The sequence below is a fragment of the Typha angustifolia genome, chromosome 6, assembly GCF_048772165.1.
Source record: "Typha angustifolia cultivar Huaian chromosome 6, ASM4877216v1, whole genome shotgun sequence".
Classification (NCBI taxonomy): Eukaryota; Viridiplantae; Streptophyta; class Magnoliopsida; order Poales; family Typhaceae; genus Typha; species Typha angustifolia.
In genome coordinates, this window is record NC_133244.1 from 9,180,988 (window position 1) to 9,200,065 (window position 19,078).

General features: G+C 38.9%; 5 protein-coding genes across 5 annotated transcripts; all 5 read left to right on the top strand.

Annotated features, from left to right (window-relative positions):
- Nucleotides 1-1,865: 1,865 nt before the first annotated feature.
- On the top strand, nt 1,866-4,777 carry LOC140761720 (malonyl-coenzyme A:anthocyanin 3-O-glucoside-6''-O-malonyltransferase-like). Its single transcript, XM_073099165.1, has one exon. The coding sequence runs from the start codon at nt 1,985-1,987 to the stop codon at nt 3,296-3,298; it is 1,314 nt and encodes a 437-aa protein (XP_072955266.1). The 5' UTR covers nt 1,866-1,984; the 3' UTR covers nt 3,299-4,777.
- Nucleotides 4,778-5,802: 1,025 nt separating this feature from the next.
- LOC140761721 (WAT1-related protein At5g07050-like) lies at nt 5,803-8,158 on the top strand. Its single transcript, XM_073099166.1, has 7 exons — nt 5,803-6,082; nt 6,276-6,338; nt 6,421-6,537; nt 6,718-6,946; nt 7,126-7,284; nt 7,376-7,527; nt 7,603-8,158. The coding sequence occupies exons 1-7, from the start codon at nt 5,877-5,879 to the stop codon at nt 7,790-7,792; spliced, it is 1,116 nt and encodes a 371-aa protein (XP_072955267.1). The 5' UTR covers nt 5,803-5,876; the 3' UTR covers nt 7,793-8,158.
- Nucleotides 8,159-10,643: 2,485 nt separating this feature from the next.
- On the top strand, nt 10,644-12,198 carry LOC140761266 (1-aminocyclopropane-1-carboxylate oxidase homolog 1-like). Its single transcript, XM_073098528.1, has 3 exons — nt 10,644-11,183; nt 11,344-11,665; nt 11,743-12,198. The coding sequence occupies exons 1-3, from the start codon at nt 10,681-10,683 to the stop codon at nt 11,992-11,994; spliced, it is 1,077 nt and encodes a 358-aa protein (XP_072954629.1). The 5' UTR covers nt 10,644-10,680; the 3' UTR covers nt 11,995-12,198.
- A 588-nt stretch (nt 12,199-12,786) lies between these two features.
- LOC140761110 (1-aminocyclopropane-1-carboxylate oxidase homolog 1-like) lies at nt 12,787-14,927 on the top strand. The gene is made up of 3 exons (XM_073098304.1): nt 12,787-13,342; nt 14,105-14,426; nt 14,546-14,927. The coding sequence occupies exons 1-3, from the start codon at nt 12,840-12,842 to the stop codon at nt 14,789-14,791; spliced, it is 1,071 nt and encodes a 356-aa protein (XP_072954405.1). The 5' UTR covers nt 12,787-12,839; the 3' UTR covers nt 14,792-14,927.
- Nucleotides 14,928-16,851: 1,924 nt separating this feature from the next.
- LOC140761209 (1-aminocyclopropane-1-carboxylate oxidase homolog 1-like) lies at nt 16,852-18,617 on the top strand. Its single transcript, XM_073098452.1, has 3 exons — nt 16,852-17,412; nt 17,813-18,134; nt 18,257-18,617. The coding sequence occupies exons 1-3, from the start codon at nt 16,907-16,909 to the stop codon at nt 18,500-18,502; spliced, it is 1,074 nt and encodes a 357-aa protein (XP_072954553.1). The 5' UTR covers nt 16,852-16,906; the 3' UTR covers nt 18,503-18,617.
- The last annotated feature ends 461 nt before the right edge of the window (nt 18,618-19,078 follow it).

Sequence of the window (19,078 nt, forward strand, 5' to 3'; positions counted from 1 at the left end):
CAGCATTGGAAACATCGCTGCCTTGCTGCCTGCTGCCATGTCCAACAACTCATTAATTGATAATTAATAACATTGACCTGCGTACCTTCGTTTAATTCACCTTCTTAATAAATCGTGTCTTCGCATAATGGCTGTCATGCTTTAAATTGTCAAATTATCATTAGAAAGAGATTCAAAACTTATTGAATTTATAGTGATTAATTGCAGTATGATTATGGAAAGAATGGAGATGCATGAGGCAAAAAGGCCGGCCATGAGAACTAGTATGAAATACAAAAGCAACAAATAAACCTTTTTATCCCCAAATACTTTGCAGAAGTTCTATACTAAGTATCAGATTAAGAGAAGAAGTGAAGCTACTTCTTTTATTTTTGGTGAATAAACATCAAAAGCCCATGAGATTATTTTCTTCCTTCACTTTCTAGCTATCAAGTGAATGAAAATTAGAAATTAATTTAAGAAGAATAGGGAATAAGTGTGTTTAATTTATACGAATTGAAAATTTTGACAGTTTAAGATTTGTGGCACCATTATAAACTTAAACAGCTAAACTTGGAAAATTAATTCCTATATTCCACAATAAACATCAGGTGCAAAGTCTGCATCACAAGAATAGGTGCAGGGCTTAATCAGAGCTGCACTGTGGAAAAGAGAATTAAATTATGGATACTAAAACCGTAGATACCAACACTCAAAAGTGTCAGAGCATCATACAAGCTGGTAGCTGTTCATGCGAAATACTTTATTAAAGGCATTGTAAGAGTTTTTTATTAGTTTAAGTCAGCTCATAATTTTTTTTATATGTCTAATTTATATTAAAATTTAAATACGAGATTAAGTGTGTTTAAAAATCGCAGACCAAATTAGTGATTTCTATAAGAAAATTTAAATCTTCTAAAAGAATTGTCGAGTTTTAAATCACTGATTAGGTTAAGGATTTATATAAATGTTTCAGAATTTCTATATATATTTTATTGACCTAGTCATTGATTTATATTTAAAAGTCATTGATTATGTCATCGATATCTAAACAATATAGTCTATTAGACATGTAAAAAGATATTCAAGAGAATTAGTTTGGTATAATTCAGGGACTCAAAAGAGGAAGAGAAAGAGAAGATTGAGGACAGACCTAGGCCATTTTGGGCCTCAGCTATTGAACGTATTCTAAATCCCAGCCCAATTATGTAAACTACAAGGCCCAATTAAGAATAAGTGAATCTATCAACTTAAAGGGCTCAAATGCTACATCCTCTGCCATTTCGATAGCACTGCAGCTTTTGGGCAGATTCGGACGAAGCATCACATTAATAAGAGTGAGGACAGAGGAGGAGTGAGCAGGACAAAAGATTCATCACGTTTTAATCAACTCAGTCGTTTTCTCGGGCTCACGAGTAGGAGTAGCAGATATTTATTTTACACTCTCAAAAACAAGAATGCAAAATTAATATAAATATTAGACCATGCATCAAGACTGCAAAGTTATTGAGAATTTTGTCTAGGGGACCAGACCCTGCTACCGTAGACGTGGATCCCTCGTATACTGCAGAAAACAACAACCACCATAAGATAATTTATTTTTGGAAGATAAACCTTTGTATATTGAATTATCGATGCATGCAATCACCGAGTGCATATACTATAGAACAGGTAGCGCACAAAAAAATAAACTACAAATGGCAGTTAGTATGAAAGACGGATGGATGGGGGGGGAATTTGCTCTGCAAGTTCTTGGTAATGAGAAGCGGTACGAGTAGGAAGAAAAAGAGAATTTTGTTTGCTTGTTTTTGTTTGTTTCAGGGGATTAAATGCAAAGAGATAAATCTAATAACATGTGAACCAAAAACGTGCTCAGTTTGTAATATTGGATACAATTTGGACCGTTCACTTCCTTCAATAATGGATCCTTGGAATATTAATTCATATATCTATGCAAGGAAACAGGAGGAGCAGTCGTCGTCGTCGTCGAGAGTTGTAGGTAGTCATGGTTTACGAGCTCAAAGTGTTAGAGCAATGCAAGATCTTTCCACCGCCGTGCTCCGCCGCCAACTCCCGGCCTTCTCTCCCCCTCACTTTCTTCGACATAGTTTTCCATAATTTCCACCCCGTCCAACGCGTATTCTTCTATGAAACCTCCCTCTCCACGTCAATTTTCCTGCTCTCTGAGCTACCCAAGTTGACAAAATCCTTAGCCCTCACTCTCAACCTATTTTACCCTCTAGCCGGAAAATTAAAGCGTACATCAGACGGCCAACAGCCTCAGGTTCTCTGCTCCGATGACGACGACTTCGTCTGGCTGACCGTGGCGGCGAGCGGCGACGACTTTTACGACCTCGCGGGCGATCACGCCCGCGAGGTCGCGAGATTCCATCCTCTAGTCCCAACGTTGCAATCCTATGGAAATGGTCATGCCCAAGCCGTGCTGGCAATCCAAGTGACCATATTTCCCAACGTTGGAGTCGCAATTGGCACAACGCTGCACCATGCAGTAGCCGATGGCTCGAGCTACACCCATTTCATGAAGACATGGGCCAGAGTTCACAAACAAGAAGAAACAACTCGTCCGTTCTTAGACCGCAGCGTTGTCTTGGATCCAAAGGGGCTGAAAGGCAGATTCCTGAAGGATTTGGAGGAGTTCGAGGATGATACGAGTTTTGACGCCTGGGATTTAACAACCAAGCTCAATGTGGTTCGAGCCACATTCGTGTTCAGCAATGGCAGGCTCGCCGGTCTTAAGAGCAAGACTAAGGTCCAATGCTCGCCGTATGCATTGGCCTGTGGGTTTGCGTGGGCAGGTCTAGTCCATGCACGTCGCAGCACCAGCAAGGTGGAGCACTTCGGCTTCGTCACCGGTTGCCGCGCCCGGTCAGACCCACCGATACCGTCGAACTACTTCGGCAATTGCCTCGGCATCTGCTGCGTCGAGGCCAAGAGGAGCGACCTAGTCGGCGTCGACGGGGCTGTGGTCGCCGCGGAGGCGATATGGAGGGTGATCAAGAGCTTGGAGGACGGCGCATTCCGTTACGCCGGCGATTGGGTTAAAAATGTGCGTAAATATGCGGCCGCGAGGGCGGTGACGGTGGCCGGTTCGCCGAAGCTCGTGATTTACGAGGTGGATTTCGGGTGGGGGCGCCCGAGGAAGGTGGAGATTGTGTCGATAGAGAGGACGGGGGCTTTGGGTCTAGCAGAGAGCAGAGAGGAGGAAGGGGGGATAGAGGTGGGGCTGGCATTGCCCAGGCACGAGATGGAAGCCTTTATTGCTTTCTATGACAACAATGGAGTAATCTTCGGAAAGTAGGAAGAAGACGTACTGCAAGAGTCTTGGGAGTAATTGTTACTTGTGAGCAGAGCTTGTCCCATATCTGAATAAGGAAGTTACTTTATTAACTTTTGCGCATGTTAATTGTTGTTTCTTTTTTACTAAGATGAATCGAATTTTGACCGTTTATTAGCTTAATTTAAATGGCATCCATGTAAGAAGGACAAGAAAAGATTTCAAGGATATACATTACCAATATCCCTGCAACCCAAAACTTTCAACTATTTTATGATCATCTTAGAAGCTAATTAATCGATCACTAACGCCAACCTTGCGGCCATCTAGTGCGGTAATCTCCAGAAGGCAACCAACTGCTCCATTTCTTCTTGTCAACGCCCAGCTCTCTCACTCCACCCCTCTTCTTCCACCACAACCTCCTAAAGATCCCACCACCTTTCCTCCTCTCACCGTTAGCGCAAGCTCGTTCTTGATCACCATCATCTCTTAAAACTCCCACGGAATTGAACTTAAGGTAGCTCATCTCCAATTACTCCGCCGGGATGTTCCTCGAGAGCAGCGGCGAGTCGCCGCCCCACTTGTTCCTGTCGGAGACCGGGTGATGCGGCGTCCGGAAATCGATGAAGTCGTGCTCTCTACCCACGATGGTCAGCCTCTGTGGAGTGCTGAACTCTGCTGCATAGCTTCTTCTCCCTCCTCTTGTTGATATTGGAGAGCTTACGGAGCTGCTGAATTGAATTGAACTCCATATCGGCGTGGTGTCCCTTCTCCTCCTCTGCATTTTGGTATATATATCTGCCATGGTGCAAAAACGGAGCAACTTTTGTAGAAAAACAAGTATAGTAATGATCATATTAAACTAAGATAAGCTTTGTTATCATCGAATTGTACCCATGAATAAGTTTTTGTCACTAGTTTGTTTAAGACAAAATGGAGCCTTGATGCTATAAGGGCGATTATTCCTATAGGCGACTAAGGTTGGTAATAGATAATTTGTTTATACTTTACATATCCCAAAGAGAGACCGACACTCAAATCGTAAATCCCCAAATTCTAGTTCTGTGTGTGCAGGACTTCTGGCCAAGAAGGCTACCAACTGCACCATATGGCGGCACCATTTGATAATTAAAATTCTTGTGAATCAGGAAAAGATAGATACCCAGTTAACTTCTCTATTAAGTAGTACAGCATCTCCACTAAAGATGCTGTAATCCACTACAGTTGACACCTCAGCCTAAGCTTTTCCGACATCTTCTCAGCCACAAGCAGGAATACAGAGGATCTTAATGCCCCATCAATGGATCGACCACGACAACAAGAGGACAGTGTGTGGCTTGGTAATGACAGAGTATCTCGATTACAGCCAGATCAACACAAATAGACCAATATGAACATGTTCGATTCCCTCCCAGAACAAGCACCTAACAATAAGTTACTGGATACTGGGACCTAAGGACAAGTGAAAGGCACTATCCCCCGCCACAAAGAATGGATTCAGTACCTGAAGAAAGAGAAAGTAGGGGGTCAAATACATAACAACAGTTGAACAAGTAAAATAATGATGAAAGAGAAGTGTCCACTATGGAGTCTTACAATGTTATGCATACCATAGGCTTTCTAATATTAAAAAAATATTGAAATGGATCTTCTATCAATATCTATCAGATGTATTAGAGTAAAAAAATTATAGCAGAATATGGAATGAAAAAGACCCATAGTGGACACAGCACCAAAGATTAAGCAGATTATTTTTGTCCCCATCAAAGTATCTAACTGCATTTGTGGAGAAATTTTTTTTCTTTGTGGACTCTTACAATGATCTGCAATGATCCGGATTGTCATACATATACAAATGTTAGAAAAGAACTATCTCATTCACTTCTGTTAGGTGCATAAGCATTAAAAAGTCTCAGCACATAGGAATGAGGAAAGAAGAATCAGAGTGGGGGGCAGATAGATTGCTCCCTTCTAACTACAATTGGTAGCATACTAGGCCTTGATAATTAACCTTTACATAGTAGCATTAAAAGTATCATGAGTAGTTAAAGAATGTAAACTTATAAGTACTCATCCACACCCAGTATTTCACATTGATAGGCCTGAAATGCATCTCCTCAATGCAATAAATAAATTACGAAGAGAATAATTCCTAACTTATTCAGATGTATAAATCCCTGGTAGGCAATTAGTGTTCTTGTGGAAGATAAAGTTAAAAGCAAATAAGAGCAGAGCAGGTTAGAAGTGTCATTGGTGGACACCAAGAAAAAAGCACGTGGAATAAATATCGTCATTTCTATTGCTTTACTTAAGCACTTGATCTTCTTAATCACTCCTGGAATTCATTCCATCAGAATCCAAATGACAATACTTGGACATGTATGAGTTAGAATTTGTCTCAACATTCTGCTAGAGAATATCTTGCAGTATTCCATGTTCATGGACCTTCAAGTGGTCATTGATGTAGGAAGCATGATGTCAGCAGCATCAAGCCCATCTCTTTATAAAGAGGAGCAGCACTATGAAGTCAATTAATTTAAGCAGCAGTGCTAGCAAGGTTGACATCTGACTTTCAGGAAGAAAAGATTTCAGCTCAAGAAGAATGGTGCTTGAAACATCTCAAGTTAGAAGACCATGCAAGAGATACAAGGCACACATCCTCATGACTTTGGCCCAAATGGGTTATACATTTCTATATTTCATCACCGAAGCTTCGTTCAACCGAGGACTTAATCCGCATGTATACATTACTTACCGGCATCTTTTTGCCGGCTTGGTCATGTTGCCTTTTGCCTATTTCCTTGAAAGGTATGCTTGATTGATCACTTGTGGCAACATATTTTTCCAGCAGTACAAAGTGTTTGATATTAGCAAAAAATCAGCTAATGATGCCATCTAGCCTATGTTCATGATGTTGTACAATGAAGTAACAATTTTATCACAATTTGACCACAATTGCTGCCCATATATTTTTCATCTTTCCTTTTCTCAACTTTTGCAGAAAGGTGAGACCAAAGCTCACATGGGCACTTTTTCTGGAGATATCAGTCCTTTCACTTCTAGGGTGAGAATAATAACAGTTTATCTGATTGCAGAATAAAGGTCTACTGATGCCTAATGTTCAATAATGGCCTTCTCTACAACAGGGTCAGCCTCACTCTGAACATGTACTTTGCAAGTCTAAAATACACCTCTCCAACATTTGTTGCATCCATGGTCAACACAATTGCTTCCATGACGTTTGTCATTGCAGTTCTGCTTAGGTCTGCAATCTTTCCATTCTCTCGCTGTTGATAGTAGATACTGAGTTTGTTTGTTTTACTGAATAATTCTTCTATAAACTTGCAGATCAGTATTGTGACAGCTATTGGTTCAAGTTGGGGGTTTTAGTTCCTACTTCCAACTTTAAGTGCTTATACTTTATTATTGTCTTTTTCTTATAGATTGGAGCATCTTGATGCTAAGAATCCTCGTGGGATAGCAAAGATCTTTGGTACCATAGTCTCCCTGGCTGGTGTTACAACCATGACTTTGTATAAAGGGCCAGCACTAAGAAACCTTTGGGGAGCACTAATTCATATACAAGGAAATGCTACACATGAGAGTTGGTTGAAGGGATCTATTCTTACAGTTGCAAGCTGCATTACATGGTCCATATGGTATATCATGCAGGTACTTATAGCTATGAATTCACATCTCTAGCAATCTTTACGAACGAGGGAAGCTATAGATATGCAAGTACTAATATTGGTGAACTGAGAAGAAAGTAAGAACTTTCAGTAATTCTGAAAAATTGAACATAGATGTAAATAGGACAAAATAATATCCCTGGTGCTTAATTTCAACTGCAGGCAGTCACATTAAAAAGATATCCAGCACAACTTTCACTTACCACATGGATGAGCTTCATCGGAGGAGCGCAATCAGCTGTCTTCACTGTATTTCTGGAGCACAAACCCGAAGCATGGATTATCGGATTCGACGTCAAATTCTGGAGCATCATATACTCTGTAAGTTGAACCATGAAATGTTTTAATTTCAAGTTCTTCTTCCTTCATATAATTATAATTATGCGCTAAAATTATTTTAATTCTATTGCAGGGAATAGTGTGTTCTGGGTTGATAATCTTCATTCAGTTGTGGTGCACAGAGGAGAAAGGACCAGTTTTTGTGACTATGTTCAATCCCCTTTCAACAATAATGGTGGCACTGCTGGCCTACTTCATATTTGGAGAAAAATTATATACTGGAAGGTATGTATGAAACAGATAAAGGAAGATCATTACATGTGCTTTCAAATTAAAACATCTCCTTGTCCAATTTTGCAGCATAATTGGAGGCGTTATCGTCATCCTTGGCCTCTACTTGGTGTTATGGGGCAAAGAAAAAGATCAGGAACTTCGAGAAAAAGCTGAGGATCCTGATTTGGCACATGAAAAGCACAAGGAAGCAACCACTGTTCCAACAACAGATAATGGTGCAGATGGAGATGGCACTAAAGGAGTCAACAGTGTATAAATGGAAAGTATCATTATGAAGTATAAGTTTCTTCAAATGTCATCCTGCAATGATAAAATGCAAAAACTTTCATAGCAGTGATGTTAATCCTCATGCCAAGGCAGAATTGCTCAAGATCTCATGTGTGGTTAGCTCAAGCTTGAAGTAGAAATTGCCAGATTGGTAACAAGTTTAAGAAGATTGGTGCATATGGTAATAAGGAAGCATTTAGTGTAAATTTCTACTGGTATAATTGCTCAAATATACTTCTTTTCTAATACCTATCTTCTGAACAAAAAAAAAACCACTCTTTCTACCATTTGCAATTACACATGACGAGATATTATTGAAGTAGACAGGACATAGTAAAAGTTGTCCAGAGAAAGAAAAGCATCAAGTACCTAAATATTCGAAGTCATCGAGTCATGGCATTTGTTGAAAATGTGAATTACTGTGCAAATATAACAAAAACAAGAGGGGGAAAAGAAGAGGAGATGAGAGAAAGAGAAAAATGTGACGGAGGGGAGAGATTTATCGACTCGAACAGCACGAAATCGCAATAATGTCAAGAAGAGAAAGAGAAGGGGATGAAAACTTGAAAGAGAGAAAGGCAGAGAGAGAGAGAGAGAGAGAGAGAGAGAGAGGAAGCAAGAAAAACAAAACCTAAAAAGCTTATTAGTTTAGTATTTTTATTTGATTCTAAAAATACTAATTAGTTCAGTATTTTATATATATAATTTTTTAAATTAATTTTTTGATAGTTAAAAAAATACTGAACTGATTCGTATTTTTAAAAATATTAATTAGTTTAGTATTTTTATTAGGACTATAGTAAATTAGACTGTATTTAATAATAAGTTTGAGAGATAATTTATTTTGATAAAATAAAATAAAATAAAAACTCATTAATAAAATATTTTTTCCATTATATATATCATTCAAAAAAAATTATTTATATGTATACCTTTTATACATCGATAACCATTAGAGATTATCAATTATTACAGTTTAAATTATTTAGACATAAAAAAGATAAAATTGCCCTTATTCTAATTTTTATACATTTCTCTTAGTTAAAAATATTTCTCTTTTTTCTATTAAAGTGCTGAGACTTAATCTTATAATTACTAAAAAGTAAAAGTACATCCATGAAAATATATGTATACAACTTTAGAGGATATATATTAATATAAGAAGTCTTTTAAGGATATACCTGTAAAAAAAATCCTAAAAATACCGCAATGAACACATTAAAGCAAGCGGAAACATAGAATGAAGAAGCTCCTCATGCTTCGACTTTTTCTTTTTAAGAAATAGATAAATACGTTGCTTATTTTCTGTGGTTAAAATAAATGTCATAATCGTCTGCAAGCAAAATTCGTACCAAAGATTAAGCTGCGTTTCACTCCTAGAATATGAATAGTGCTATTCTAGATAAGTCTCGTTATTTTGGTATAATAATAAAACAATATCTTATACTTTTGATATAGTAATTTATTATTTTTTTATCTTATTTTATATAACTTTTAAATATTAGTTTAGTTTGTTAGTCCTTCAACGATTAGAGAGGTGCTAGGAAAATTTTTTTTTAGAGCGAAGAGAGAGAAGTTATTACAGAAGAAGGGGATTAGGAGTTAGAGGGACTTGGGGGGTGGAAGAGGGCGCCAATGACTAGAGGGAGATAAGAGCAACAATGTCGATCTAATTATCAAATAAACTCTAATTACGATTTTCTTCACATATTTATAGAGGCTCACCTTTTTACTTAAATAACTAAATTAAAACCCTAAAAAGATCAACAGTTCTCACTGTGGTGCGTTCGAATGCGCTCAATCACGTTTGAACGTGCAAATCTTGTTTTGTCTTTGTGAACGTGTGTGTGTAGGCGTTCGAACAAGTCTATGACCGTTTGAATGCGCAATTTTTCATTCTCTATTTTTGTAAATGGGTTCGCATGGCCCGTTGAAACGCAGGTCCCTGACGCCCTTCAACAAAAGTCTTATTTTTGTAAGTAAAATTAAACTAGATAAATAAACTCTTTTTAATAAATCTAATATTACAAATGGATCTAATTAGACCGAGTACATATCTATACGCAAGAGACAAAGGCATGCTTAGACCTCACTTGCTTAGTACTGAACAGATTGATAGAAGATGGGATAGAAGATGATATCATAAACTTCTTAAAAGGATAAGCTCGTTACGTAATTTCAAATAAAATATCAACAGCCAATGTGAGAAGATAACGCGATTTCAGCTTTTCCTTTGAACAACATCTAAAGTCAAACAACTCGCCTTTGAGAAGAAACTTATAAACGAGTAATTTATCTCCACCCTACTTGTTTATAACTATAGGTCGAGGTCGGAGAAATATATATATATATTCATTATTTAAGATTTAAAACTTATAAATTTACCTTCTGATCTTCTTCCCTCCCCAAGTGGGAAATTTTCTTATGACTTAATTTGTCAAATCTCTTGTATATACATAACTGTTCAAAACTGCAGCTATAGCTAATAAAGTCATGAGTCATAACGTCGGACTTTACTCGATATATAATTATCTATTTCCTTTATTAAGTCTAATATGAAGCTTTATTTATAAATAATGAAAACTTAGGGTGTTACTTATAAGTTTCTATATATTAAAAAAATATATACTCGAACTACGTTGATAATTAAGCCCCGGTACACCTTGTCACCTACGGCATCTACCAGAAAAATAAAATAAAATAAATCGTTGAGCCATTCAGCAGATAATTTCCACCGGCGAGCAATTAAAATTTCACGTAGAAAAGTCTGAAGTTCACTGCTGCCAGCCAATCTCACACCACTATATATATATCTCGTCTCGTTCGGAATAGTTAAGCTTAAGCGATACTTAAAACTACGTATTAAGCTCTACTGCCATGGCAACCACCGTCGCTTACGACCGAGTCACCGTCCTCAAAGCCTTCGATGACACCAAAACCGGCGTCAAGGGCTTGGTCGACGCCGGCATCACCAAGATCCCTCCGTTCTTTGTCCACCCGCCGGAGAAGCCCACGTCCAAACCTCCCGCGACCCTCCATATCCCCATCATCGACCTCGACGGCGTCGCAGCCGACGCCGGCAAGCGCGCCGAGGCGATCAGGATGATGGTGGGGGCGTCGGAGACGCTCGGGTTCTTCCAGGTGGTGAACCACGGGATCCCGTTGACGGTGCTCGACGAGATGGTGGAAGGGGTGAAGCGGTTCTTCGAGGGGGACGTGGAGGTGAAGAAGGCGTACTACACGCGTGACACGAGCAAGAAGGTGATCCATAACTGCAACTTCGATCTCTTTAGGGCACCGGCCGCTAATTGGAGGGACTCCTTCCTTTGCCTCATGGCTCCTGAGCCTCCTCTGCCTGAGGAGGTGCCTCCTGCATGCAGGTAATTTAGTTAATTTGTTAGTTATATCAAATGATTGGTGCTAACCAACGCATCGATCACGTACGTAGCCATGCAAATTGTAGCAAGTGCAATCAGAGATGTGACGTACGTTTGGATTTTTCATTAAAACTGATGGCCAAATTAACTTGTATTTGTGCAGGGAGATAATATTCGAGTTCGCAGACTACGTTAAGAAATTAGGACTCCTCCTATTCGAGCTTCTGTCTGAGGCCCTTGGCCTTAACAGTGATTACTTAAAAGACATAGAGTGTGCAAAGGGGCTTAACGTCGTTAGCCATTACTACCCACCTTGCCCTGAGCCAGAGCTCACTTTTGGCAACGGTAGGCATTCTGACCCAGACTTCCTCACCATCCTTCTCCAAGACCAGATTGGTGGCTTGCAAATCCTACACCAAGATCAATGGTGTGACGTCCCTCCTACGCATGGAGCTCTGGTGATCAACCTCGGTGACATCCTTCAGGTACATCTACATATGTTTAAAGTTTAATTAGCACTACTAGATTACTAATCTTTATGTATGTGTTAATATACGTGCAGTTGATTACTAATGACAAGTTTAAGAGTGTGGAGCATAGGGTGATTTCGAAGAGCGTCGGTCCTAGAATCTCTGTGGCGTGCTTCTTTAGGACATTTCTTCATACGTCTTCAAGGCTTTATGGACCTATCAAGGAGTTGACATCAAGCGAGAAGCCTCCATTGTACAAGGAAGTCACTGTTAAGGATTATGTTTCTTACTTCAACTCCAAAGGATTGGACGGGGAATCGGCATTGGATCATTTCAAGATATGATTTGGAACAAGCAAATTAAGAAGTTCTCTATCCACAAATTTAAGCATGAATAAATAATATACTCTATCTCGTAATTTTTTTGGGGGGAGAATAAATACAGTCTGTTATCTTATACAGACATGTACAATTTAGTCGTGACATGACTCCTACTCCTTGTTTGGAGGGGTTAATTATGTAATAAAGGAGAATCCAGAAATTTAGTGATCCAATTGTCTGAATTAATTCGTAAAGATTTGACACATCCTGAGAGCCCAATAAATACACGACAAGTCTAGTAAATGACGCTATCAAAAGAGTTAACCATAATAAGCGTGCATACGTATCCTTTCTAATTTGAATTTTAATATATCTAAAAAGTACTTTATCATTAATTTTACTAACGAATTATTAACATATAAATTATGTAAATTAACTATACATACAACATTAGAATAAAATGGTAACAAAATCTTAGATCAAATGAGGGATATTTAAGATATTTTAGTTTTAAAAGTAATAGATTTCTTTTTTTTTTTTTTCATCGACTGCTAATTGGTGAAAGTATGTCTGTTTTCAATATGAAGCTGGAATATTTGTGACTACGCCAAATTATAATAAGTGCTGTTAGGTGAACATACAGTCTAAAGGTCTCGGTTCACCCACGTCGTTAATAATAAGTCAAGTAGATATCGACGATTCGGTGCTTGTCGATTACCCACGGCGTTTACAAATCTAATAAGACTTTCAGTAGACGAATAGACGATTCGATTTCAATCACAATTAAAGCTATTATAAAATCCACACACACACACACACACACACACACACTATCGACTACAAAGCTCAAAAATCCATATATCTAAGCCATGACGTCGACCACCGTCTCCTACGACCGCGCCACCGAGCTCAAAGCGTTCGACGAGACCAAAGCCGGCGTCAAGGGCCTCGTCGACGCCGGCATCACCAAGATCCCTCCTCTCTTCGTCCATGCACCAGAAACCACCACCACCACCACTTCAAAACCTCCCATGCACGCGTCCATCCAAATCCCCATCATCAATCTCGAAGGCAGACGCGCCGATGTGATCGAGGAGGTAAGAAGCGCCGCCGAGACGTTTGGTTTGTTCCACGTAACCAACCATGGGATCCCATTAATGGTGATGGAGGAGATGATTGCCGGGGTGAGGAGATTCCACGAAGAGGACTTGGACGTGAAGAAGAAGTACTACACGAGAGATTTAAGCCGGAAGGTGGGTTTTAATACTAATTCGGATTTATATAGGTCTAAAGCTGCGGATTGGAGAGACACCTTACGCTGCGTCATGGCGCCGGAGGAGCCTAAGCCGGAGGAGATGCCGCTTGCTATCAGGTAATTATTTTAATTAGCTACAGCTACTTTTGCAAATAACCAATTATATATTTTAGACAAATTATAGGGTGTTATTTATTATTTTCTAAAATAATTATTAAAAATGTACCAAGAGTTCAATCCAAAAATCCTAACCATTCTATCTCTAGTCTCGAATTCTAGTTATGCACCTTGATTTATGAATTAACTCTTTTTATATATATAAATAATTAGTTTGTATTGAATCATTTCTCTAAAATTATTGGCATCAAGCAAATTAAGTTTTACATCAACAAACACGATAAAAATAATTATAATAATCGATTACATAATTGCTTCCAACATTATTTCAGTCCCAATCATCACTATCTTCTATTCTTTTCCTCCTCTATCTATCATCACCTCCATAACCGGCCACTACCGTCAACTTCAACGTCACTGTCTCCTTCTCCTCCTCCTCTTCCTCCACAAGTATAGCGAGGTGACTCCTTTTATGCATAAATTTACAAAAATAACCACCTCCATAAAGGTATATAATTAATCTGCAGAATATCTTATATGCTTTCTTTAATAAAAATGCCCTTCAGGCTTCTATCTTGTATGTCAAAACAAAGCTTTTAGTATTTAAATTTTGTACACCTCTAAGCTTAATATTTCCATGTGGAGCCTTACATTAATCCTTTTTCTTTTGTGCTTTCCTTTTTTTTTAATTCTTTCGTATACTTACTCTCATGAGTCTCTTCTAATTTTAAAATATCATTTACGTATGCATCATGTATGCAGGGAAATAATCTTCGAATACGCAAACTATATTAAGAAACTAGCGATCGTCCTACTTGAGTTGCTTTCCGAAGCTCTCGGTCTTAATAGAGATCACTTAAACAAGATGGATTTCAACAAAGGACTTGAGCTGTTTGGCCACTACTATCCTCCTTGTCCCGATCCTGGGCTCACTCTTGGTACCAGTAGACATTCTGACCCAAATTTCCTCACCATTCTTCTGGAAGATCACATTGGTGGTTTGCAAGTCCTCCATCAACACCACTGGATTGATGTGCCCCCTCTTGCCGGCGCTCTGCTGGTCAATATCGGCGACCTTCTTCAGGTGAAGCCTCAAAAAACACATTGAGTTAATTTTAACCTAACAGTAACCGCCAAAATATAAAAATTACTTTTTCCAAGTATTTTTGCTAATTATTCTTCTCTGTTTTAAAATATGTGCAGTTGATCTCCAATGATAGATTCGAGTCTGTCGAGCATAGGGTGATTGCAAAGAGCATTGGCCCTAGGATTTCAGTGGCATGCTTCTTTAGAACTTATGATAAAAAGGAGTATGGTCCTATAAAGGAGCTTATCTCCAGTGGAAGTCCTCCATTATACAAGGCTGTGACTGTTAGAGATTATGTTAAACTGTTCGTGACATTAAGAGAGCAGGATCGGAAATCAGCACTAGGCTTCTTCAAGTTGTAACTTAATTTTGCTGTGATTAGCTCCTTAATATTTCGAATAAATGCCACTGTTATACTTAACATGTGTGTATGAAGGAGTTCGTTTTGCAATATTAATATGCTGTCAAATGATTAAGCTAGTGATCGAAGTTTGTATCTTTCTATTGCAATAGTAATTTTCTTTTTCTTTTTTCAGTGCAAAACATATTGTATTGGATACTAAATTATTCCATAGCAGGCCCGGCCCGGCCCGGCCCAAAATAGGTTGGGACCAACCTCCAATAAATAATTAAAAAAACTCCAATTTCATATTTCTTGGACTAAAAATTTTCAGAGAAATCTATTGAAAACAACCCTATGATTTTTATTTATTATCAATAGATCTACCATATAAATATTGCTTTTAATGCCTAAAAATACTCCATATAAATATTGCTTTTAATGCCTAAAAATACTCCAAAGACAATTTTACTAACAAATTATTACTATAAAGATGAATTAAATTAATTATAGACAGAAAATGATTTTTTTTTAGGCTACAGTAAAAAAGGGAAACAAAATTTTAAGATAAATGAATGTGTTTTAAAGATATTGAAAATAAATTATAGGGATTGAATAATAACTATCCATATTTCGTCTAGGGTGTAAATAATAGTAAAGGTAAAACATAGGGTGTTTTCCATAAAGTTTCCCAAGATTTTAATAAGGCATAATTAGCAGGTAGTAAATGTAGCGCAGTTGACCGAGATGGACTCGTTTTGGCATCTTGATCCAGCCAGCTCTTCGAACCCAACACAGAGAGAGGGAGAGGGACAGGGAGAGGGACAGGGACAGGGGGTGCCTTCTGGTGAACCACATTGCGTCGTACCATCCAACGATCCGATAAACCTCTGCAGCTAATTCGTAAAGGGCGCAGGGAGATCAAAGTCATATCTCTGTTTGTCAAGCCCTCTGGTAGGGAAACCAAGCGGATTGGGCGGCTCCTCTTCGAAATCAAAGAGCAAAGGCAGCAGAGAGGGAGGGAAAAGATGGAAAAGATGGCGGTGCGAGATAAAGGAGAAGATGTTCTTCTACTACGAGCCTAGCTCCTCTTCGAAATCAACCAGAATGTCGAAGGAGAAGGAAGGCCCTCGAAGATCTTGGACGTCAGTAGAAACAAGGCGGGGCAAGTACCTGCTGAAGTGTTGGCCAAGGTTAAGACTCAGCTCGAACACGGAGGAGGGGTTCTATGTGTTCCGCTCTGAGAAGCAGAAAGATATTGAGTATGCCTTCACTAAGGGACCGTGGACAATCCTCGGGAAGGTGTTGAACCTCATCGATCGCCATGGAGAAACAACTTCCAACCTTTGCCAGAGGCTTTCACTACGGCACCTGTTCACAAGCTCCTAGAGATGTACTGACTGAGAGCGGGAGGTGCTTGTCCAAGTAGCTGCCTACTTCGGCAAGCCTCTAAGTGTCGATGAAACGATCTCGATCACTCTCGGAGCAGGTTTGCGAGAGGTTTGCATTGAAGTTGATCTGAGCCGATCTTTAAAGACGGCAATATGGCCGGCTAGGCTCTAAAGAGGAGCAGGTTGACCAGTCTTAATAAAGCTAATTGACTCTATTTTTTAATCATAATTTAGGGACTAATTTTTAATTATTACTATATAAATAAGTTAATTAAATTAACTATGTATACAAACATGATACATTAAATTAAAGTAAAATGGTAACAAAATCTTAGGATCAAATGAGGGATACTAGTTTTAAAAGTAATAGATTATATTTTATTTTGTCGGCTGCTGGTAAGTGAAAGTTATATATATATTTGGTTTTACATGAAGCTGGAATCATTGTGACTAAACCGAATTATAAGGAGTGCCGTAACGTGAACATATAGTTTATATATCGCGGTCTATCCACGGCGTTTACTAATCTGATAAGACTTTCAAGTAGACGAATGGACGATTCGATGCTTGCGATTTACCTACGGCGTTTACAAATTTAAAAAGACTTTCAAGTAGACCATTCGATTTCAATAACATTTAAAGCTGTTAGAGAATCCATCTCTCTCTCTCTCTATATATATAAACACACACACACATATACACGCACAGTATCGACCACAAAGCCCAAAAGTCCATCAAATTAAGCCATGACGTCGACCACCGTCTCCTACGACCGCGCCACCGAGCTCAAAGCCTTGGACGAGACCAAAGCCGGCGTCAAGGGCCTCGTCGACGCCGGCATCACCAAGATCCCTCCTCTCTTCGTCCATGCACCAGAAACCATCACCACCAACACCACTTCAAAACCTCCCATGCACGCGTCCATCCAAATCCCCATCATCAATCTCGAAGGCAGACACGCCGATGTGATCGAGGAGATAAGAAGCGCCGCCGAGACGTTTGGTTTGTTCCAAGTAACCAATCATGGGATCCCATTAATGGTGATGGAGGAGATGGTTGCCGGGGTGAGGAGATTCCACGAAGAGGACTTGGACGTGAAGAAGAAGTACTACACGAGAGATTTAAACCAGAAGGTGGGTTTTAATACTAATTTGGATTTCTATAGGTCTAAAGCTGCGGATTGGAGAGACACCTTCCACTGCATCATGGCGCCGGAGGAGCCTAAGCAGGAGGAGGTACCGCTTGCTTTCAGGTATTTTTAATTAGCTACACCTAAAATTATTGGCATCAAGAAAGTAAAAGTATATAATTGTTTCAGATGATTTTATTCTTCTCTCGGCGGCTCGGCCCCAATTGCCCACTCTCTTTTAATTCTTCTCTTCCTCCATCTATCATCACCTGATCCATGACCATTATCGTCGATATTATCATCTCCATAAGGTATATAATCACAATATCTTATACTTTAGTTTCTTTGATTAAACTGCCCTTCAGGCTTCTGTCTTGCATGTCAAAACAAATCTTTTAGCATCTATTGAATTTTGTACCCTTCTAAATGTAATATTTCCTTGTGGAGCCTTAAATCCTTTTTCTCTGGTATACACACCCGATCATCTAATTTTAATGGATTTATGTATGGATCATGCATGCAGGGAAGTAATGTTCGAGTACGCAGACTATATTAAGAAACTAGGGATCGTCCTATTTGAGTTGCTTTCCCAAGCTCTTGGTCTCAACCGAGATCACTTAAACAAAATGGATTGCAGCAAAGGACTTGAGCTGCTTGGCCACTACTATCCTCTTTGCCCCGATCCTGAGCTCACTCTTGGTGCCAGTAGACATTCTGACCCAGATTTTCTCACCATTCTCCTGCAAGATCACATTGGTGGCTTGCAAGTCCTCCATCAACACCATTGGATTGATGTGCCACCTCTACGCGGAGCTCTGATAGTTAATATTGGCGACCTTCTTCAGGTAGTATCTCAAAAACTATATACTCTCCAGATGATATGAGAAATTTTTTCCTTCATATTACGTACCTTTTCCAAGTATTTGCTAATCATTATTCTTCTTCTTTCTTTTAAAAATACGTGCAGTTGATCTCCAATGATAGATTCAAGAGTGCCGAGCACAGGGTGATTGCAAAGAGCATTGGCCCTAGGATCTCAGTGCCATGCTTCTTTAGAACGTATGATGGAAAGCTATATGGTCCCATAAAGGAGCTTATATCCAGTGGAAGTCCTCCATTATACAATGCTGTGACTGTTAGAGATTATTTTTCACACTTCATGATCTCAAGAGAGCAGGATGGGAAATCAGCATTAGACTACTTCAAGTTGTAAAGTTTGGTGTGGTTAATTAGCTCCTTAATATTGCGAATAAGTGCCACTGTTATACTTTACACGTGTGTAATAAGGAGTTAGTTTTGCAATAATGTACTGTCAAATTAAGTTTATATCTTTCTATTGCATTGCATGCTGACTTATTCCACGGAAGGCCAGGCCAACCTTCCAATAAATAATTAAAAAAAAAGTCCAATTCCATATTTGTTGGGCTAAAAATTTTCAGAGAAACTTATTGAAAAACACCCTATAATTTTTATTATTTATTATAAATAGATCTACGACTTAAATTCTTATCTAAAACTACGTTTACTAATGAATTATCACTGTAAAGATGAATTAAATTAACTATAGATAGAAATTAGAGCACTCTTTATTTAATGTTTTTGAGGTATTAAAAACAAAGTATAAGGATCGAATGATAATTATTAATATTCAATTTTAATGTGGCATAATTAGTACATAGTAAATGTAGCACATAATTTGACCGAGGTCGACTCGTTTTGGCATCTTGATCCAGCAAGCACTTCGAACCCAACACAAGGTCACAGGGGACGGGGACGGGGACAGGGACAC